This window comes from Plodia interpunctella, chromosome 22 (genome assembly GCF_027563975.2).
Source record: "Plodia interpunctella isolate USDA-ARS_2022_Savannah chromosome 22, ilPloInte3.2, whole genome shotgun sequence".
Lineage (NCBI taxonomy): Eukaryota > Metazoa > Arthropoda > Insecta > Lepidoptera > Pyralidae > Plodia > Plodia interpunctella.
The window spans coordinates 5145131-5168995 of record NC_071315.1 but is presented as its reverse complement, the minus strand read 5'-3'; the positions used below and the strand labels follow the sequence as shown (position 1 = coordinate 5168995).

General features: G+C 35.9%; 1 protein-coding gene across 3 annotated transcripts; it reads left to right on the top strand.

Moving 5' to 3' along the window:
* The first annotated feature begins 768 nt into the window (after positions 1 to 768).
* On the top strand, positions 769 to 23530 carry LOC128680004 (uncharacterized protein). Of its 3 annotated transcripts, none has more exons than XM_053762643.1 (29): positions 769 to 895; positions 1514 to 1688; positions 3297 to 3488; positions 3872 to 4042; positions 4428 to 4539; positions 4720 to 4921; positions 5477 to 5682; positions 6077 to 6229; positions 6781 to 6920; positions 7232 to 7299; positions 7619 to 7752; positions 8399 to 8550; positions 9600 to 9745; positions 10422 to 10563; positions 10914 to 11046; positions 11916 to 12060; positions 12700 to 12847; positions 13069 to 13181; positions 13683 to 13858; positions 14294 to 14391; positions 15853 to 15963; positions 17152 to 17285; positions 17706 to 17817; positions 18835 to 18966; positions 19397 to 19489; positions 19975 to 20110; positions 20689 to 20796; positions 21158 to 21255; positions 22140 to 23530. In XM_053762643.1, exons 2-29 carry the CDS (start codon positions 1521 to 1523, stop codon positions 22284 to 22286), a joined length of 3870 nt encoding a protein of 1289 aa, XP_053618618.1. In that variant the 5' UTR covers positions 769 to 895; positions 1514 to 1520; the 3' UTR covers positions 22287 to 23530. The 3 variants fall into 3 exon arrangements, with proteins under 3 accessions (XP_053618618.1, XP_053618619.1, XP_053618617.1); XM_053762642.1 differs by having other exon boundaries at positions 851 to 998; XM_053762644.1 differs by lacking the exons at positions 17152 to 17285; positions 17706 to 17817 and having other exon boundaries at positions 850 to 998.
* The last annotated feature ends 335 nt before the right edge of the window (positions 23531 to 23865 follow it).

Sequence of the window (23865 nt, the reverse complement as noted above, 5' to 3'; positions counted from 1 at the left end):
ATACTTATTAAATCCATGAAGTCGCCATACTATGCACACCCTCTACTACTAGATGCAAAGTCTAGGCCTTTTTATTATACTACTAGCATTTTCCCTCGGCTTCGTCCAAATATAAATTTTCCTTCTAAAGAAAGAATCAAAATAAATTCCTCACTTATTTTATCACTGGTAAAATTTAAATTTGATTCGTATCATCTCGTGTCTTTAGTTATTAAATTTTCCGTTTCCACTACGATTTTTGCTTCTTTTTTTTCTGTCTCATCGTGTTTCCCGCAATAGTCCCGCAATAGTCCTGCTTGTAGCGTTTCTCGCAACGCAGTGTTCCATTCCTTTTCGCATGTCACCCGCAATGTATCTTATTTTCCACGACGTATTTCAACCCTTTAGAATAGAAATAGAATTTTCGGAAAATTATTTCTTAGGGGATGCCTGCCTACATCATAAGTATGCCAAGTTTGGGCTGTAGATCAGTCAGTTACCTTTGAATTTTAAATTTTATATATAAATATTTTATACCTATATATATTTTGCTCACAGAACATTATGTTGGCATAAGTTCTATGAAATAAAAAAAAACATTTTATTTTGCAAAATAAAATAGCAAGAAAAAATAAGTTACAAACGCTTCCACAAAGCATTATTTTTATGGGTACAGTACCCTGCATGAACCTCTGTGCGCGGTAATAGCGGCGAGTTTGCAACGAATTTGTGTAGGTTGATGTGCTGTTGGCGGTACCTAGTGTTCTTTATTTCGACTTTATTTTAATGCGATAAAGTTCAGTTTAGGACATTTTTTGTATGAACAACATTGGAAAATGACAGATGTTATCTGTTAATTTTCTTATCACTTCAATTCAATTACAAACTTTTATCACCGATAGGCACTACACGCACAGTACGTATATTTTATTTCATAGATTCATAAATTATACGATTATTTAATTTTATCTTGTCGCTCAACATTTATCAATTTGCTAATATCTCTAAACACAATTCAGGTAAGTGGAAAGCGTGAGATGAAAACTGAGACAAAAACACAAAAGTGGAATATTTTTAAGATGATACCCAATGATAACTAATTTAATACCAGCTAATCATCAAGGAAATTTATTTACGTTTAGTGTAGAAGTGCCTGGTTTTCAACCAGGATTGGATGAATAATGATAATAAAGATTATTATCTAATATTTATTTTCGTTCTTTTATCAACTAATTTCTATTTTTTCTAATTTAAATTTTGATCTAGCTTAGGTAGTTAGGTTCATCTTAGTGTAGATATTTTCTCAACTTTAATGTTATATGGTTTTATGTAAGTAAGACATCTTCGACTCGACTTATTATTATAAGTTAATTAACCCAAGACGTCTCAGGGATTTGGGTAAAGATTTGGTCGGAAGGATCTATTATGTCTGGTGCTTGAGCTCCGATCAGAAAATAATAATAATAAAAAAATTCTATTGGCTACAATCAATTCATAAAAACTTAGAGAAAAATTAATGTAAAATAAATTACAGAATAAAAATGAGTCCACCAAAAGGATTCCAGTTTGCCATTGATCGAGGAGGCACTTTCACGGATGTGTTTGCTCGCTGCCCCAACGGGAAGGTCCGGGTGATGAAGTTACTGTCAGTAGACCCTCAGAACTATGATGATGCTCCTACGGAAGCTATAAGGAGAATTCTTCAAGAGGTGAGTTTGATTTTTGCCTCTATATTTTGCTATGTTTATGCTTGAAATAAAATATTTCTATATCTATTTGAAACACCAGAGCACTTAGCCAACATGCCTAGTTTTGACAAAGTCAAATGGTGATCATGGCAAGGCAGATTGCTACATCACAGGTTCTGGGTTTAGTTCCTCAGTCAGGTCAAGATTGATTGATAAATTGAAATTGAAAAATTAAAATTTTTATTATTTGTATTTTTAATAAATGAATTTTAAAAAGACTAAAAAAAAAAGACTGCAATTATTTATGTTTTATTTTGTTTTATTATTGATAAATTGATTGTTTCCTTGGGACTTAAATTTTTATCTATATTATGTGTTTGCAATATAAATATATCTTAATAAAATTATATAGTGTTGTTGAGTTAGTATACTGTAACACAAGTCTCGAACATACTTTGTAGTTAGCTCAATCAAGTGTCATTTGTCCCTTAAAAATTTAATACACAGATAAAAAAAGGTAAAAGTTGTTTTTTTTTCTTTTCTTTTATCTGCATGATAATGCTTTTAGCATTAATAAATCATAATAAGCGTTATAAATCTAAGCTTAATGGCTGGAACAGAAATGAGAATTATCACATAAGTAAAAGTTATGGCATAATGAACTTGTCAACCTTGTAAGGAACACTAGATTTTTAAGGAAAATAAATAATTAGCTGAATATCAGCTGTTACCCCAGTGTGTTGTGTTTAGGTAATCTGTAGCCCTTTTGTGCTCTGTTCCATAAATGTATTATTAAATTTAGTATTACAGGACAAATGAATAATTTATCTATTTATCTACCTATATACATTGCCTATTGGTTTATACTTATCAGTATTTATTTCTTACACTGAACTACTGTTTGTTATACACAGTTCTTTATCTATAATAGGATAGGTAGACTATCATCTTCATTATAATAAGCATGACAGACAGATGATAAAGACTTACATTTTATTTGTATACCTAGTAGGTAGATGGTAAAAGTATATTTGTATTGTATAAATACTGATAAGTATAAGTATTTGTATTGATAAATGAAATTGTATTTTTTATCTGTGTGATGTGATCATGGTATTTTAAATAGTATTTCATATGTAAATAGTAATGTATACTTGCCTAATGTGGGCTTTTCTGAAGCACTGAATTAACAATGATGAAATTTGTAAAGAATATAACATAGACAAGCCATAAGGACACGTTTAAGGATAGGTTTTTTAAGGCAAGTCTGCGTGTCTTAGTCGCTTCGTACGATATCCACGGGTGGATATGGAGTGGTCCTATTGTAGGGCAGCACCACATGCCACACGTTTCTTATTATTAACTGAGAGATAATATTTTTAGCATTCAGATTCCTATATATTATGAAGTATATTTTTACTTGGAGAATTAAAGTTTGATGTGACAGCTTCTGAAGCCTAACATGAGGACATCTGGTCATCATGATACCGGACTGCTGCAATGGAGGTCCCGTGTTCGATTCCCAGTCAGGTCAAGATGGAAAATGATCTTTTTCAGATTGACCCGGAAAAACGCCCAGGCGAGAGAGAGTAAATATACATATTTAAAAAAAAAAAACATTATTTTCAGGAAACAGGCAACGCGTTGGACAAAGATGGCAAAGTGAACACGTCACTCATAGAATCAATACGGATGGGCACCACTGTGGCCACCAATGCTCTGCTGGAGAGAAAGGGTGCGAGGGTGGCGCTCGTCATCAATAAGGGATTCAAGGATTTATTGTTCATCGGAAATCAGGCTAGGCCGCATATATTTGAGTTGGTAAGTTAGGGCCTACACAGACATCTACAATCTTTGACACTGGTGTCAAATATATTCAATTCGCCTAAAGACACCTGACATGACATTTTTACATAAGTCAGGCACCCATAGTTTTCTACTTAGACTTATCTAAACTTGGCTAAATAAGTATTTAGAATGGTAGAATGGTCCACATCTTGTCCTTCGGACGAATATTACCATAGCAAAATTGAAAGTAGACATTTTGCACATAGATCAGTTTTTGAGCCGCTGAATTGTTCAATTATAACTAATGTCATGATTACCTGTCACAGCTGTTAAAAGCTCTCACAAAAGATGATTTTCATAGTTGTAAGATAAAAAACCTATGAAGGTTTTTTGTACCTACATTTATTTCATTACAGGACATCAAACGTCCAAGCGTCCTATACACCGACGTAGTGGAAGTGGACTGTCGTGTCATACCAGCGTTGGAAGATCGGTGTCAGATGAAGAAGACATGGCCTTCAGTCACTGGTACCACGGGGGAGAAGATGTTAATTATGAAGGAGCTTGATGCAGATGCTGTGAGGGAGGTAATAAAAAAATAGGGAGGTAATAATATTTTTTTGGTGTGTCGCATTTTACGATATTGTTGAAAGGACATGAAGTGGACCTATTCCAGGATGAGCACCGAGACTGAATCTCATTAAATCGTTTTCTACCCTTGCACTAGCTCCACTATTAAAGAAAGAAATAAAAAAAATGTTGTTTGCCATAAATTATAAACAATTTACATCACATTAAGTACACAAAAAACGTATCAGATAGATTAAGCCAAATTGGTCTCCGCTCAGTATTATTATCAATTTCTTTTATAGCGAAAAAAAATAAATATTTTTACAGAAGAATTTTAGAACAATGTATTAAGCGCCTTAAACTGTGGTTTAATATTAGATTAGATTGATATATTTTTGACAGGATCTCCTCGTGTTGAGACGAAAAGGGATAGAGAGTATAGCGGTAGTGCTAGCGCACAGCTACACGTACGCCGACCATGAAGTGATGATTGGCAAGATTGCTGTAGACTTAGGTGAGTGAATCAAGCAGTTATTTGAAAGACCTATATGAAAGTTTATTATGTCAAGCCAAATTCAACTTTATTGGTCTATTTTCGTAACTGTTTTGGTTACAAAAAAAAAAATAAGTTTCATAACTAGTTGTCCTTATTCACTATTCTTAAATATATAATTGTATTTTTTTTTCAATTCAGGTTTCAAACAAGTGTCCCTGTCGCACACGGTTACCTCAATGGTACGAATGGTACCACGTGGCTTCACCGCCTGCGCCGACGCATACCTCACTCCGCACATACGCGAATACGTACGTGGCTTCTCATCGGGATTCTCCGATGGACTGAAGAACGCTAACGTGCTGTTCATGCAAAGTGACGGCGGACTGACGCCTATGAATTTGTAAGTACTCTTTTGTTTTATGTTATCCTGGTAAGTTTCAAATTAGACCTACGGACACTATTTTCATTTTAAGTGACCACTTTCGATTCCTGTGTTTTTCACAAATACAAATTGATTTATTGTATCGAATTAGTTTCATCAATACTTACAAACTGTTCATATGCTTTGCTTCATTGCATAAGAGCGAGTGTATTGACTATCAATTTCCATTTTATGCGATCCTGGTAGTCCGAATATGCCAATGCAAGATTTTGATATGTTGAGAAGTTTTAATAATATTTATGTTTGAATACCTAGTTATACTCGTATATAATTATAACTTATATTTATTCTGTAAATTGTGAATTATAGAGTTCATCTACTCGTATGTTAAATTTTGGAAATTATATTTTAGTACATTATAATTATTTTTTTGTTTTGGATTTGTAGTGGATAGCATGCTCCTCTTTATTTAATTATATTTGCATACCTATATTCGGTAAAACGTGTAGGTCTAATTCATTTTGACTGTACTCATGTTTTTGGCAAATAAATGTTTTCTTTCTTTCTTTCTAGGTTCAACGGCTCTCGCGCCATATTATCCGGGCCGGCCGGCGGCGTAGTCGGCTACGCGATGACGTCATACCAGAAGGAGACAGGCCTGCCAGTGATAGGGTTCGACATGGGCGGCACTTCTACTGACGTGTCCAGATACGCGGGGGCGTTGGAACACGTGCACGAGGCTACCACTGCGGGGGTCACTATACAGGCTCCGCAGTTAGGTGAGGCTCTGACATGCTCAGGTTGGCAGACGTCATACCAGAAGGAAAATTTTTATTAAACTAATAATTACTAATTGCGCTTTAATTGTTAAAGCAAAGCGCAAAACATTGTTAAACATCATAACTAGTTAATTACAAAAAGTAGTTTCGTGAATGAGAAATTTTAAACTTAAGAGACTTAAAATATAGTTGACATTGGCTTCTTACGTTTTATTAACTGCGAGCACCCCTATCGGTTTACATACCCTACATACCTAAATGTCAAAAAATGTAATGCTTTTCAATAAATTGACATCGAAACTAAACACATACATTCATAAAACATAGTAACATACAACATAATGTTTGCTGTATGCCAGTTATAATAATTAAGAAAACTCAATTCTTCCCACAGATATTAACACTGTAGCAGCCGGCGGTGGATCGATGCTCTTCTTCCGTTCTGGTCTCCTGGTAGTCGGGCCGGAGTCTGCGGGCGCCAACCCCGGCCCCGTGTGTTACAGGAAGGGCGGACCACTTGCTGTCACTGATGCTAACCTGGTACTCGGTGAGTTATGTGCCAATGCTATCCAATATATAACCAAAGTGTATCCTGTAGTTTGTACGGTCGACTGACCGTACAAACTACAAGATAGATATACACTTTGGTTTGAGAGTTTCAAAATCGCATCAGAGGCTAACAAGTGGTCTAGAAAATTTGATAACACGGTCTATATTGATTGAACCATGTTATTAGTAGGTACTCCGTTGTACGAAGTACTTACTAAATCCTTGCAATCCAAAGACCAAGAAATTCATACAGACTGATTAGTATAACCAAATGAGATAGCAGATTTTCATACAACTTCCCGGCCTAGTCCGGCTAATCTAATACAAATTGGTAAATTGAGCCAGGCCCGTGATGACAGATAAAAAATGTCTGTCTGCTTGTTCTGTCTCGTTTCTTCTCATGCATTTCTAATACGTACATCTCTTTCTTGTATGATCGAAATGGAAGATATGACTGGGTCTATAGCTTTCTCTGTCTATATTACAATCTATTAATTGTGCAATGCAGGTACAATCCAGTAAGTAATACTTATTTTTTATTAATTTCAGGACGTTTACTCCCGGAATATTTCCCGAAAATCTTCGGACCCAAAGAAAACGAGCCTTTAGACAAAGACGCCACCATAGTTGCTTTTAAGAAAATGACCAATGAAATCAATTGTTTCTTGAAGCAAAATGGTGGGAAAGAGGTAAATATTTTCCTTTTAATTTATTTTATTTAATTACCATTTGACAGTTAGATATGTGAAGTTTCACATCTATCTAGTTAGATATGTGTAAATTTTTTCTTTAATTTTTTTATATCTCACTCACTCCCGTGCCCCCGCCAAAACGGAGCCAAGGGAAGCGCAAGCACCTACCTACCTTTTCTCGAAAAGTTTCGTCGTATTTTTGAACCCTCGTAACTTTGGTTTGATAACTATCTGGTAGTTACAATTTTCAAGATGTAAAATTATTTCTATAAAATTAAATTTAAATTTATTCCTAACGTGTTTTCTAGATGACCATGGAAGAAGTGGCAATGGGTTTCCTTAACGTGGCAAACGAAGCTATGTGCAGACCTATCAGGTACTTAATAATTTGATAAAGTAGCTTTAGCCCGAGGCTGCGCCCGTGTAAATTTATCTTAGATACAAAGAATAATAAAATACATATGTTTAGTTAAGCTATGTACCCGAAATGGGACTCCTCCTCGGCCAGTAATACAGATATTTCAATCTGGTAGTGTATAAGTTAGTGGGACACACACACACATTTTAGCACTTTGAAAGTTCTATCTTTGGAACGATTGACTTTGAAAAAAAAAATGGATTTGGGAACCTCCGTTTCCATTTAGTTTTTCGCCGTTCGGTTACGGAACCCTGAAAATGGCTGGTCATCTTTTTAGGGCATTGACGACGGCGAGGGGGCACGACGCCTCGCGCCACGCGCTGGCGAGCTTCGGCGGCGCGGGCGGACAGCACGCCTGCGCCGTGGCGCGCCAGCTCGCCGTCTCCACTGTGCTCCTGCACAAATATGCCGGTCTATTTCTTATGTATTATCCATTCTATAATAATAATCCATACTAATATTATAAAGAGAAAATTCTTGTGTCTGCAATTAATAAATGCAATAAAAAGCTACTAGGCAAATTTTGGTGAAATTTAGTATAGAAATAGGTAAAATCTTTAGGAGTAACATAGGCTACTTTTTATTACGGTTTTACCCAATCGAAGCCGGGACGAACCTCTAATTATCTTATATAAGATCTTACAAAACATTAATTAACTTAGCATAGTGAAATCGCTAAGGTTTGAAAATTGTACTAAGAATTAAATTTACGTCATTCAAAAAGGACGATAAAATTAGCGGGCAAAAGCTAGTCTTAAATATATCCATTTTATCATTTTATCGAGCATACATGTTTTGGACAATTCTTTGTCTTTTTTTTTAAATAATAATGAAATGAAAAAATTCTGGAATCGAGCGGAATTAATTCAGCTGAACAGTCATAGCTCAGTGGTTTAGAGCACTGTCCCGGATAGACAGGAGCACGGGTTCAATTCCCGCTAGATTCCAGATTTTTTACATCTTATTGTTATTTTCAAAAATAAGTTAAAAAGCATTTGTGACATATATAACAAATCCAATTTTTGTCGTTATCATCTACCCCAAACTCCGGCCTCAGGTATATTGTCAGCATACGGCATGGCGCTTGCGCACGTGGTGCACGAGGCGCAGCACCCGTGCGCGTTGGTGTACTGCCCTAAACACTTCGACCAATTGGACACACAGCTGGACGTTTTGGCGGCCGTTTGCAGGGACAAATTGCGTTCACAGGTACACAGAGTTATTATGAAACATCAACAATCTAGAATTAGATTGTTGTCATCATAAATAACAACACTTGATTAAAAAAAAAGAGTTTGATAAAATGTATTTTTGAAGTGATAACTTCTTTAGCGGCGTTGTGCACTTTTTGCGATGGGTAACAAATGTTTAACTCGCGTCAGGACACGTGACTCTGATCGAAAATTCGTAAGTCGTCGACAATGCACAACGTTAATATTCAAGTTTGCACTTCTGCCGGCACTCCCGGAGTGCAACGCGTTGTCTTGTCCTCGGCCGAGCCTTTTTTGGTGAAATGATATTATGCCAAATCATTATACGTCAAAAAACAGTTATAACAAATGACTGACATTTACTATTTCATCATTTCCTTTTCAAAGAAATAACTTTTTATGAATACTTTTTAGGTTAAATCTTAGTTGATAATATGTTGACCTTGGATATTTATAGTGATATTTATAGTGCAATCGATAGTATCTATAAGTCCGCCAAAATGTTAAATATGCTATATATTTTAATTTTTTTTTGTACAAATTAAAATTTCTTTATTCAATTTAAGATGATATATCACTTATTGACATAAAAATAAATTACATAAACTAAGTCGCCGAATTCCAAAGAAGAAGAAGAAGGGGCGCAACAAACTTCACCGCGGCCTTTTTTCCAAAGACGTTAATTAACAAATGTAGGTCTTATACATATGTTAAAACATATGTATGTACAAGATATAAACGAACAAACAAAAATCCACAGATATAAAAACATTACTGTAGTGTTCACATATCTGTGTAAAAATCGTAATTTTATAACAAGTTTATTTGTTAGACAAAGTAAAAAAAACCCTTTCAATATTCATTTCGCTATAACTATTGAACGGCTGAACAGATTTTCATGAAACACGGCTAAGAACACTCGGGATAAAATTATCTATGAGACAAAAAAATAAAAAATAAAACAAAATCGGTTCATCCGTTAGACACGTTAAACTTGTAGCACCCCTCTTTTTGCGTCGGGGGTTAAAAAAGAACTCTTTGGTCCAGGGTTTCTCCGACTCCCAAATCGAAGTGGAGCCTTATCTACATCTCCGATACGCTGGCACTGACTGTGCCCTCATGGTCTCTCCCACACCGGGGGACTCGAAACATGCGACTGCACATGGCGACTTTTACAATGCTTTTGTTAACAGGTCAGCTCTTCTTTGTCATTTATTATGTGACTAGCTATTGCCCGCGGCTTCGCCCGCATGATTTTATAAAGGAAGCAGTCATGTTTTGGAATGAAAGGTACCCTGTGTCCTTCTCCGTACTTCAAACTATATGTGTGCAAAATTTCAAGAAGATTGTTTGAGTAGATAAAGCATGAAGAGGTAATGAACATACTCACCTTTATTTATAAATGTAAATATGTTACAACATACTTGCATATGTTATGGTTACATAATTACATAAATTACCTTTTTTTCGGTAGGTAGCGGTAAATCGGCCAAATTGTAGTTCTAAAGCCTCCTTAGCTATGTATAATTGTATATAACAACTACAAATTGATTTACCTGTCCGCGTGTCCTTTGCTTAATTACTTTCAATGGCAATGTTAATTTGTTTGTGTTATTTATTTACAGTTTATCTTTTGCCTGCGGCTTCGCCCGCGTTAATTTTTCGAGATGAAAGTACCCTATGTCCTTCTCCATACTTCAAACTACATGTATGCAAAATTTAAAGAAGATTGGTTGAGTAGATAGAGCGTGAAGTGGAACAAACAAACTTACTTTCGCATTTATTAGTTAGGATAATGCAAACAAATCAAATTTACCGAACTCACATTAAGTGTGTAAGGGTAGGCGGTTGATGATGTCTAATTTACAGATATCAAAACGAATTCGGGTTCACGCTTGCAGAGCGTGACGTCATAGTTGACGACGTTCGCGTGCGCGGTATTGGCAAGAGTTCCGTGCCAGCTGAAGTGGCGCCACCTAGCGGGAAAGGAGTGGTTCCAAAACCTGAAATGGTAATATTATACATTTCTCTCTCACCTTCGCGTGATAGGTTACATTCAGAATTAGTATAGCCAGTAGCGTTTTACTCGAATTTTACCTTCTCGATTTGACGACCTCGGTAGCTCGGTGGCGCAGTGGTAAAGCCTCTGAACCGATCCCGGATCGGGTCATGATCGAAATGATCTTTTTCTGATTGGCCCGGGTCTTGGATGTTTATCCATGTATGTATTTGTTATAAAATATAGTATCGTTGAGTTAGTATCCCATAACACAAGTCTCGAACTTACTTAGGGGTTAGCTCAATCTGTGTGATTTGTCCTAATATTATTTATTTATGTAGATGTTTTTTTTTCTTTTTTAGAGTGTGAAAGTGTACTTTGAAGGCGGGTACCAAGACACAGCAGTGTATATGCTAGACAAGCTACTCCCAGAGCAGGAGGTACACGGTCCAGCTGTCATAATGGATAGCTTGTCGACGGTGCTAGTGGAACCAGGTATATATTTAATTTATGTTCCGTTTCTTTAGGTACTTAAAAAGGTAAATAATATTGATATAATTATATATTTTTGACCATGAATTTAAAGTACTTTCGTATAGTATTGAAATAAAATACATATATAAAAATAATGGTAAGCCTTTCTGGCGCAGACTTATATATTAACCGCGTTTTGGCATGAAGACTGCTTCAATGCTTCAATGGTTCAATGATATACTGTTTAAATTGGTTTCTTTTTCTGTTTCAATGGCTTCTTAGCTGTGACCATAACATGCTAGTAGTTTGTTGTTATGAAGATTTTGCTATGAAGATTTTTCTTCTTCTTTATAGTCGTATTCCTGAGGGTCGTGGTCATTACGTGGAATTAAACACACATAACAACTTTTTTGGCATTAGTAATGGAGTGGTTTGCCATTGCCTTCTCCATTTCACACACAAGTTAATAATCAACCAGTGGTTTCCTCACGATGTTTTCCTTCACCGGAAGCAAGTGATTGTCGATGAAAACTACTATACATGAGAAGATTGGTATACAAACTCATGTGCACCGAGTAGGATTGGAACCTGGGACCTTTCGATCCACAGGCGGTCTTAACCATTACACCACCACTGCTTCTGAATGAAGATTTTTGCTATGAATATTTTGGTGGCCACCGTTTTAGGTTTAGTACACTATGACTACATTGTGTAATGGAAAACTATAATACTTGCAACAAATTCCTTTATGTAGTGTAGAAAAATTTGGAAAGATATTTGTGTTTAATTTTCGCAAAAAACAAAAATTGGTAAAAATGTGACGGTGGCGCTAGTGCGTAGTTATGTATTACCTTAAACTTAATTGTATAAAAATTCTATTTGTGTTCCAGATTGTCGCGCGGACATAACAAAATATGGCGACATACGTATCACAGTGGGTTCCGGACGACCTAAGACTGTGACAGCTGAATTGGACTCTATACAATTGAGCATATTCTCTCATAGATTCATGTCTATAGCAGAGCAGATGGGAAGGTCAGTTTATCTCTTTCATCTGGCATACATATATTTTGTTTTGCCCATACAAAAAGGAGACACGCGTATTAGAAATAAACGATAAGAAACGGGAAGCAGAAGAACCCAATGCAGAAGAAGCGCTAATACTTTTTACTTACAACGCCAATCTTACCTTTTTGTATAAGATAGGCTGGGAGATTGTACGGAGGTCTACATCTGTCTCGTTCATTTGTCTGTCTCATTTGGCTGCGTTACCTCGTTGTGTTTAGTTTTCTTTGTGTTTTTGTTCTCCTAGTCCTTTAATCACAGCCGTAGAGCGTCGGAGCCCAAAGTACTACTTTTCCCTATTTAATTTTAAAGTCAGCAAAAAAACACGCACACACGCGGTGTGTTACCGCTAACAAGAATGCCATACAAAATTTAAACCAACTCGAGAATATTTTAGTAATTTGCTCATTCGCTCATGCGCAACACCGTAGACGTTGCGACAATACAAACCGCATACACAAGACAACACTACGGACAGATGGTCCAATCACGTTCGAACAGACAAGTCTAGAACGCGCAGTTGAAGATTTCAAAATCGGATGCATATGACTTTTGAGATGACACCGTCGGAGTCGCGCCGTATTTAATTTATATAAAGTTATCTTTCAGGGTGTTACAGCGCACATCAATATCAGTGAATATAAAAGAGCGGCTAGATTTCTCTTGCGCATTATTTGGTCCTGATGGCGGTCTAGTATCCAACGCTCCTCACATACCGGTACATCTGGGGGCTATGCAAGAAACTGTACAATATCAGGTAATGGATGCACAATAATTCTAGACTTTTTTGTTTATAAATTGTTTACATTATCAATGGTACTTAGCGCGAACCTTTTTGTGTATATATATATTTATATTTATTTATTTATTTATAAACTGCATCCCCCAAATCACTCCGCAAATAATCCAGTCTGGCTGTGAGCTACGCAACTGTAATATCATCAAAATTAAATAGATACTTATTAAAAATTATTAAAGATGAAAGTACGCGGCGATTCGCTGAAGCCCGGCGATGTGCTGCTAGCTAACCACCCGAAAGCTGGCGGCTCACATCTACCTGACCTCACCGTCATCACGCCAGTATTCCACAAGTGAGTTTTCGATAAACCAATCCATAAAAACATTGACGGAATGTTTGAATGGAAAAAGAATTATAGTATTAAAGAGTATATGAGCTATAAACATTGAACTTATATAAATATTTTATTGCTATACTATTGTTTTAAATTAATTAATTATTTATTATTAATATTTGCGCGGCTGCGTGCTGGTTGGTTACAGTTGACTTAAGATCTATGTAAATCTTGCAAATAAAAATTATTCATACTAAGTGTCTGTCTATCTGTCCCGCTTTCACGGCTTAATCGTTGCACCGGTGTGGATCCCCGTTCAAAGCCTATGTTTGAATACGTAACCTATGTTTGAATAGGGGTCTTTAACTACATGCATACCAAATTTCATTAAAAGCGGTACAGCGGTTTAGTCGCTAAAGCGAAACATATAGAAAGACAGACTTTCGCATTTATATTAGTATGGATAAATATCTTAACGTAAACATACAGATATATTAAAACAAATTAACATACTTTCAGATCTCATCCCCGTCCGATATTCTTTGTTGCTTCACGCGGGCACCACGCCGACATAGGGGGTCTGACCCCGGGGTCAATGCCCCCGCATTCGGTCACGCTGGCCCAAGAAGGGGCGGCGTTCAAAAGCATGCTTTTGGTTGATGGCGGGAAGTTTAATGAGGAAGAGCTTACAGCTGGTAAGTATATAGTTTCGACATTGGGTTCTTCATGAATAATGTCTATCGCTTTGTCAAAAAATTAACAACGCATCGGTGACCCGTATCGGGTTACCGGTGTCCATGGGCTGCGGTGTTTGCTTACCTACAGACAACCAGTAACATCGTTTGCCCACTATATTATTTAAAAAAATGGCCCTGATGCAAATTGCATGCTACAGTCGGGCGAGTTTAGGACTATACTTTCTATCTCAACTCTGCATGTTATATTTAGGTTGCGTTCGGGGTTGTGAAGCCGCGAAACCCCAGGTCAGCGTAACAAGGCCTTCAAATTTTGAAGATTCGGCTGTGTTTTTACAACCGGCCGCCTGCCTGACGCCATTCCTCCTTTGGAATGGCGTCAGGCAGGCGGCCTATATAAAAAAAAAAATATTATAGCAAACGATATGATTTCAGAGCTGATGAGACCAGCCAAGGAGCCAGGGTGCTCCGGGACAAGGAATCTGGCGGACAATTTGTCTGACCTGAAGGCTCAAGTGGCAGCCAATCAGAGGGTAAGTTGATTGATGATTAATATTCGCTACTTGACTGGCTTAAATAGGCATACCTATATCTAGGTATTTAAATATCCAAATACTATTTTTAATTTTTATATAATTAAATTCGATTTTAATCATCTATTTATTTATTTATTTTCGTTGCTTTTTGCTTATATATCTTTATACTTTTACTTTTTAATAACAATATGACACTATGTACACCAAGTGGGGAGAGGCTGGTGTACTGAGATACAAGCTCTGCTTAGTTTAGGCAGCAGTCTCTCACAATCTTAAATGTAATTTGCAACATATTGTTTACTTTGTTAATGTATTTATAGATTGTGGAGAAAAATAAAGAATTTTTGAATTCAATTTTTAATTTATTAAGGTACACCAACAGTATTTACATACAACATTCGACACAAAGCACATAAAATTAAGTTCTAATGTAAACACCAATGACACAACGTTCATCATAGATTTTAAATTAACTAATCAAATTTTATTAAAAATATAATTATGACTATCAATCCTTGATGAGGTTGAGCAATTAAAGACATTCAGGCTATCGTCAAATATGTACTTAATATGTAATAAATATGACATCCAACTCTACTTGGTAGAATGGCGGGAAACCGCATTGGATCGGGAAATGTGAAGGCGGAAAGGGGAGCCCTTTGCCCAGCAGTGGGACGCAATAGGATAATAAAAAATCGATAGGATAGTTGACAACGTCAGAGAATAGTAAAAAATATATGTAAAATAGTATTTCGGATCATTATGATAATTCATAGACTGTAACAATGCAGCTGGATCAAGATTTAAAGTTGGTTGGAAAGTCCATTTTCAAAAAGTATGAAATCATAAAAACAAACTGAACCATCGTAAAAAAACAAAAATTTTGTAACAAATTTTATTATGAAGTCATCATCATAAGCGTAATATTTAATGTAGCTGTCGAACAAACATATCTTTCTTTGCCAATATTTTAACAAGTTGTGACGTCACTTGTTCGCGTCATTTAGTATTGAGTGTTTGGACGAGTCCAAAAATGTGTGATTTTATTTTTGTTATATCTTTGAAAGCATTGTCATTGTGACAGTAATATTTTCACTGGTGTTTCTATTAATATTCATCAAAATAAAATATTGTCAACTAGCCTATCGGTCATCATTTAAACCCGTCGATTGCGCAGAATCGTGACACAATAGACGCATTTGCACCGGTTCGTAAAGTAGACATCTAAATAAAGGACTTTTAATCACAATTCTTTTCTAAACATCTAAAAGCGACTTCATGATCTGATTGTATTTTTAACCTCCAACGCAAAAAGAGGTAACACCTCTCTTTGCGTTGGAGGTCATCAGTGTTTTGACCGATAAGTGTATCTGTATGTCTGTGTACGTGGCACCGTAATTTGTCTAACAAATAAACTTGTTGTGCAATAAAGTTGAAATAAATAATCATATTCTCCAGGGTATCCAACTAGTGGGCGAGCTGATTGACCAATACGGATTGGACGTGGTTCAGGCGTACATGTCGCACATACAGCGGAACGCAGAGCTGGCCGTCAGGGATATGCTCAAGGTTATATATAAATTGAGATTGTTTTGTTACGTCATCTAGTTTCAGAATGAAAAATTCTTCTTCTGCACGTAGGTTCTATATACACCATACATTTTTAATTATGCCAAAAAATTAAATGGGGCTATCAGTACCTATTACTGATAAAATGTGCATAGTCAAAACATAAAAAATCGAAATCCAAAATTTATCCAAAACATCTATAATAATTGGTTATAATACTTAGAGCGTGTTACCTGACTACTACGCTTCATAGTAAAGGTAGGTTCAGTGCAGCGCTTCGACAAAGACTATTTTCATTGATAAATTCAGGCAATTCTTTTTTATTTATTTATTTTTTGCCTATGCCAGGGTCATTGCACGCGTGAGCGAGAGAACACTATAAACTATGAATTGGAATAATTGGAGTTTCAAACTATGTTCATAAATTCATTGATATTTTGGGATAAACGCGAACGTCAATAAGTTTGGTGAGAAACGATTATATTTTGATTACTTAAATCTATTAATAGGGTCTTTAATATTAAGCCTTTAATTTTGTTAGCATAATTAAAAAAATATGGTGTATATAATTAATTTATCTATTATTCACACTGGAGGTCCCGGGTTCGATCCCCGGTCAGGTCGACGTGGAAAATGATCTTTTTCAGATTGACCTGAGTCTTGGATGTTTATCTATATGTGTTTATTATAAAATATAGTATCACTGAGTTGGTATCCCATAACACAAGTTTCGAACTTACTTTGGGGCTAACTCAATCTGATTGTACTTATATATTTATTTTATATTTATATATATACATATATTATGTTTCTAAAAGTTTCTAGACTAACCAGTTTGAGCTGTGCGTTGATATGTCATTCAGTTCTTATATATATATATATATATATATATATATATATATATATATATATATATATATATATATAATAAGAATATAAAATATAATATATATATATATATATATATATATATATATATATATATATATAATAAGAATATAAAATATAATATATATATATATATATATATATATATATATATATATATATATATATATATATATATATATATATATATATATATATATATATATATATATATATACATATATATATATATATATATATATATATATATATATATATATATATATAAATATTATATTTTAAGATTGGTAACATTTTCAGGAAATAGCCAAGAACGCCTTGGCTAAAACAGGATCGACTGTGCTAAAAGCCACAGAGTATATGGACAACGGTACTCCGATACAACTTACTGTGACTTTGGATAAGGATAACGGCAGTGCTCTGTGTGATTTTACGTGAGTTTATAATATACTAGCTTTTTTCTGCGGCTACGCCTGCGTTTATTTTCACCCCCCTTATTGTTCTTTGGGGGTTGATTTTTGAAAATATAAATAGCCTTTGTTTGAATGTTTTGTCTTTAACTTCATGCATACCAAATTTCATCAAAATCGGTCCAGCGGTTTAGCCGTGAAAGTGGAACAGACTCAAATTGAATACTAGCTGCGCCCGGGGTTTCGCTCCCGTGGGAATTTCGGGATAAAAAGTACCCTATGTGTTATTCCAGGTTATATTCTACCCGTGTACCAAATTTCATAACAGTTCGTTCAGGAGATAATGCTTAAAAAAGTAACTTATTTACACATAGGTATGGGTGTAAATAAGTTACTTTCCTCGCAAACTTTCGCATTTATAATAATAGTAGGAAATTTTCTCAGGGGAACAGGAGTGGAAGTGTGGGGGAATCTGAATGCGCCTAGAGCCATCACTCTATCAGCGCTTATATACTGTTTGCGGTGTATGGTCGGACATGACGTGCCTCTCAACCAGGTAAAATGGCGGAATATCGATAAAACTAGGTGTGCTCGGGATCCTAGTTAGACTGAGTCGACTGCGCGGATGAGTAGCAGCAAAAATGAATTAGAGTCATCAAACTTCCAAAAAAATGGTGTTACATTTCACATTCTAGTGAATTATTATAATATGGTATCTATTGTACAACATTTAAACACACATCTCATATATTTTATTACAAATTTATTGTTTACCATTTGCACCGCTGGTTCTTCACCTGCGCTTTTGATGTCGACTTAGTTTTGAGTAAATTTTTGAAGTCACTACAACAACTTAATCATCATCATATAGTCAGTACTAGACAAACACATATTATCAGTAATAGGTACTGATAGCCCCCATTTAATTTTTTGGCATAATTAAAAGTCTTTTGGGGGTTGATTTTTGGTAAAAACAGTAGCATATGTTAGAACGGGGGTGTTTAACTACGTTCATTCCAAATTTTATCTTAATAGGTCCAGTGGTTTAGCCGTAAAAACGAACCGACAGACTTTCGCATTTATAATATTAGCATGGATATCGGTTCTTGTTAAAACTTAACGTAGTAATTAAAATAAATTGATAAAAATAGGCGGCGGCGTTAGTGTGCGCGTGTGTAAACACACATCTCATATATTTTATTACAAATTTATTGTTTACCATTTGCACCGCTGGTTCTTCACCTGCGCTTTTGATGTCGACTTAGTTTTGAGTAAATTTTTGAAGTCACTACAACAACTTAATCATCAAATAGTCAGTACTATACAAGCACATATTATCAGTAATAGGTACTGATAGCCCCCATTTAATTTTTTGGCATAATTAAAAATTTATGGTGTATATAGAACCTACGTGCAGAAGAATTTTTCATTCTCATCAAGCATTTACATCAATCATCCTAAGCTGAACAACGAGTTTCGAATTTGATTTTTTATATAGTTGTCGGAAGTAAGTTGAATGAAGAATTTTGAATTTGATTTTTTATATACATTGTTGATCAAATTTAACCTCCAGGGCTGCCTGAATCCAGTGTCGGTGGTGATTCCCTCTGGTTCCATCCTGGACCCGTCAGAGGGCGCGGCCGTGGTGGGCGGCAACGTGCTCACTTCGCAGAGAATCGTTGATGTTGTTTTGAAAGCGTTCCAAGTGAGTACATACAAAATAGTTTTATTGAAAAATAGAATTTATGATGAGGTCAGAAAATGTTAAAAAAATATTGACATGTTTATATACTCTAGGTAAAATGGATATATTTAAGATCATTGTGATAATTTATAGACTGTAACAATAAAATCTGGAATATACATATACGAAGATTTGAAGTTGGGTGAAAAGTTAATTTTTATAAAGGGCGCTGTTCGTATCAGTTCCGAAGTTTAAGTTTCCTATTGTTAAATATAGATAAAAATATTCTTTATGTATGCGATTACTGGCCACTAGACGCAGTAGGTAGTCGTAAAAGTCATGTCAGATGCCTTTAGGTGAATAATAAAATTATAATTCAGTATTCGTAATAAACACATTCGAAAAGAACTAGAGAAGAAGGCATACTATTAAAATCCTCACAATTATCCAGGTGTGCGCAGCGTCTCAAGGCTGCATGAACAACCTGACCCTCGGCGAAGACAGCTGGGGATATTACGAGACGGTCGCCGGCGGCAGTGGAGCGGTAATGTGCAGTTTTGCTTCTCAGAACTTTTTGTTTCTTTAGATTTATCGACTATTTCAGGAACCGATAAACTTATATGCTACATTATATAAAACATTTTATTAGAAAGTAGGTAATTTCTTCTTTTCAGTTATATCAACTATTAGATTTTGCCCGCGGCTTCAGGCGAATTTATCTGTGAAAGTGGAACAGATATCATTTTCATATGTACTTTCACCCCTCACTATAGTCTTTTGGGGGTTGTAGAACGGGGGTGTTTAACTACGTTCATTCAAAATTTTATCTCAATAGGTCCAGCGGTTTAGCCGTAAAAACGAACCGACAGACTTTCGCATTTATAATATTAGCATGGATATCGGTTCTTGTTAAAACTTAACGTAGTAATTAAAATAAACTGATAAAAATAGGCGGCGGCGTTAGTGTGCGCGTGTGTATGCAAAAACATATTTGATTGTGTTGAAGTTTATTATGAAATTATGTTTCAGGGTCCCGGATGGCACGGCGCAGGCGGCGTCCACACTCACATGACCAACACGAGAATCACTGACGTGGAAATTGTCGAGAGGAGATATCCCATGCTCGTTACTGCCTTTCATTTGAGGGAAGGCTCTGGAGGCAATGGTAAATATAATGAGGCAAAATCTTCCCATTCTGTATGAAAATTTAAAATTCTTATGATATATAACACTTATTGACGTCAAACATTTACTTAAAATTAAGTCTACTGCCGATTTCAAAGCGCAGGTGAAGAAGACGAAGAAGAAGTATGTATGGGGAGCAGCAAGTGGTTTTGGATTAAATTAATAGGAGCGCTTAAGTTTATCAGAGTCACAGGGATTTTATAGACAAAAAAGATCACTCAATCGCGCTTAATTTCAGCTGCCTCTGTCGTTCGGGCATTTTTTGCCATTTCGGTTTTTCGAAGAGGTTGTTTTGATCTAAAAATGCTGGCTTCGTGTCGTCAAGGTCAAGCTGATATTCGTACGAAGTGGAGACGAAAAAGTAGGAAAGCGGACCCTGGGCTTCATCGCTCAACGGCTGAGGAAGAAACCGGTAAATCGCTCAGATGAAAGAGACAATTTTAAAAATATTGCTCCACCAGGGCTTTGGCGCGTCGCGGCCGTAAATTATTGAGATTAACACGCTCAGATTGGAGAGGTACCAGGAGCGCAGAAGAATAGTAGAGGTTTACGTTGTAGGTCGCTGGTGCGGCGGCGACGGCGTCCGGCGCGAGCTCGTGTTCCGTCGCGCGGTCAAATTGTCCGTGCTGACTGAAAGACGGGCGTTTTGTCCCTACGGCATGAATGGTTAGTTTTTTATTTTAATCTGTGCAGTCCAATATTTCTTTTTCTATTCACTATATTTTGTTTAGTTTCACCTGTTCAGATGTATGTCTGTTACCGAGTTTTGCAAGATATATACCTTCTTTCGCTTGTCTTACAGAGTTGTCATTTTTTATAATTCAATTTATTCAGGAAACATTGCAGTCGAATATTAGACTACGTCGGCGTTATAAACATAATAACCACTTTTTGGTGGAAAGAAGTAAACTAAAAGGGTGCAGTATATGATTCAGTAAAGGAATTATTTAACACGACGTAATCGAAATCATGTTGCTAAACCTATCAATTTACGCAACACGCAAAAATAAATAAAATCGTTTGATAGGTGGCGAGCCTGGAGAGAGAGGTTTGAACCTTCTGCTCCGGACAGACGGACGGCTCATCAACCTGGGCGGAAAGGCGTCAGTCGAAGCTTATCCAGGGGTAATTATTACTCTACACCTAGCCAAATACTCTTTTTTGAACAGTGGGCATACGAGCTTGCGTGTTGCCTGATGGTAAGCAAATACCGCAGCCCATGAACACCGGCAATCCGTGGTAACCGATGTATCGCCAACTTTTTGAGAAAGCGATCGACTCTTGACGGCTCCAATGTCGAAAACCGACATTATTTATTCCGATTAATTATTATTAACAATTTACTACATCAATAATTACTTGTCGAAGCGTTGGTGTTGTAATGGTTAAGACGTGGGACCTTTTGATCCACAGGCGGGCCTGTGGATCAAAAGGTCCCAGGTTCGAATCCTACTCGTGCCACATGAGTTTGTATACTATTCTGACTCATGTATAGTAGTTTTCATCGTCCACCACTTGCTTCCGGTGAAGGAAAACATCGTTAGGAAACCTGCACACTGGTTGATTCTTATTAACTCGTGTGTGAAATGGAGAAGGTATTGACAAACCACTCCATTAATATTGCCAAGAAAGTTGTTGTCTGTGTTTCATTCCACGTAATAGCCACGACCCTCAGCCATGAGTAATACGACTATGAAGAAGAATTACTTGTCTATACAGTACTAGCTGTTGCCCCCAGCTCCGTCCGCGGTAGATAAGGATGACCTCTATATCTGTTACAAATTTCTTTAAAATTGGCCCAACGGTTTAGCCGTGAAAGTATGATACAGATTTTCTTATTTATAATATTAGTATGGATTATGATCAAGTGTGCAAATTTATATTAAATGCTACTATTTAATAAAAAGGATTCTTGCGCGAGACGAAGCCGAGCGCTGTTAAAAGGCACGAGTACCTCATTCAATATTTTTCTTCTCTGCTTCATCACTAAAATGTTATTCCTTTTGCAGGACAAATACATAATGAATTCCCCAAGCGGCGGCGGATACGGCCCGCAGGGTTCAGCCGGTCCGGACGACCGGACAAACAAACGGTACAGCGAGTTCTTAGAACGGGGCAGCGTTTACGAATATAGGAGTGCGCAAGAGGGGGTCTAAACGGGAGGGGGGGTGACATAACTTCCTTTCAATACAGTTTGCCAATAAAGACAAGAAAATACATGAGGCGATGGCAACACTTGAGTGTTTAAACCAATCTTAACTATTCTATTTGGTGTTACAATAGTAAAAAAAGTGTAGTTCTTTTAATTCGTTTTCTATTTTATATATACTCGTACAAACTACATATTTATTTTTTTCATGGGCCTTACTTTTCTTAGCTATTGTATTGTCACAGTTTAATGAGATTCATAATAGGCGAAACGGTCGCCAGCGTTCACAATGCAGCCAGGGTTGTCACAATATATAAAACACGTGATTGTGCAGATACAGTATCACATCGTTTTAATTAACTTTATTTTCCAAAAGTTGCAGACCTTAGCTCCCGACTCGTCATTTGGAGTGTATAGAAATTTGTATTATAAGGCCCTAATTATGAGGACACGAAATTAATTAATCAATTGAACATATATAAATGTTTACTTATGTCGGTTTCTGTCTATAAAACAATTTCGCTACCATGAAACCTAAAACATCTCTCTTTTTCGATGCGTACACGATATGGAAAAAAGAGTGAGTCCACATACGCACTCTTTGTTCCATATCGTGTACGCAGTGACGTGCTACGTGTTCTGTTTCGTGGTAGGTCTTCTATACAATTTTGAGAGCTTTTTTGCTACATTTATGATGTTGTAATCGCTATTGCGAAAAATAATATAGGTATTTCACGTTTTAATATTCGTATCTAACCATATTATTTGGCATAATAACTGAGCTTTACAGAAACGTGATAAAATTTGTTAATGAATTATTTTATTGATTTTATATTGATAAATTTTGAATCATTGTTAAATCTTTTTGAACGTTTTTTTGTTGTTTTAATTTTAAGAGAAATAAGTGCAATTACAATTTTCAAAATATTTTATTATTATACCAAAATAATATATATCTAAATACAGTCCTACGAATTATATAAATGCTAAAGTGTGTGAGGATGTATGTGTGTATGTTTGTTACGCTTTTACGCAATATCTACTGGACGAATTGTTATGAAACCTGGTACATGGGGTAGAATATAACCTGGAATAATACACATAGGGTACTTTTTATTCCGAAATTCCCACGGGAACGAAGCCCAGGGGGGGCAGCTAGTTAAATAAATATATGTCAATATTTTATTTACACAATTGTAATGTAGGTCGAAAAAAAAATTATTTACAATAAACATCATAATGATAATAAAATTAAATTATTTGTTTATTAAACCCAGCGATATGCATGTCAATTTGATAACTAGTAACCATATATACTGTTTATCACATTGATATGCATGTCAATGTGATAAATAGTAACTATTTCTTTTAGCCTTTACACATAACCGCTTCAATAATATCTTCTCTAATTTTTTTTCTATCTTAAAAAAGAAATAAAAACAAACTTGAATCTCCCAATTACCCAAACTCCCCTCTATCTGTCAAGCACCAAGGACAGCGTACTCCAGCGCCTCTATTCGCGTACGCCCATAAGCCGTCGGGCGAGAGAGATACAAACATAACTATTTACTTAGTCCTTTCCGTAA

Coding starts and splice junctions, on each gene's coding strand:
- LOC128680004 (XM_053762643.1), top strand. CDS start 1,521: ATGAGTCCACCAAAAGGATTCCAGTTTGCCATTGATCGAGGAGGCACT. Junction 15,964..17,151: donor CCGTCAGGGATATGCTCAAG/GTTATATATAAA, acceptor TAACATTTTCAG/GAAATAGCCAAGAACGCCTT. Junction 21,256..22,139: donor CAGTCGAAGCTTATCCAGGG/GTAATTATTACT, acceptor TTCCTTTTGCAG/GACAAATACATAATGAATTC.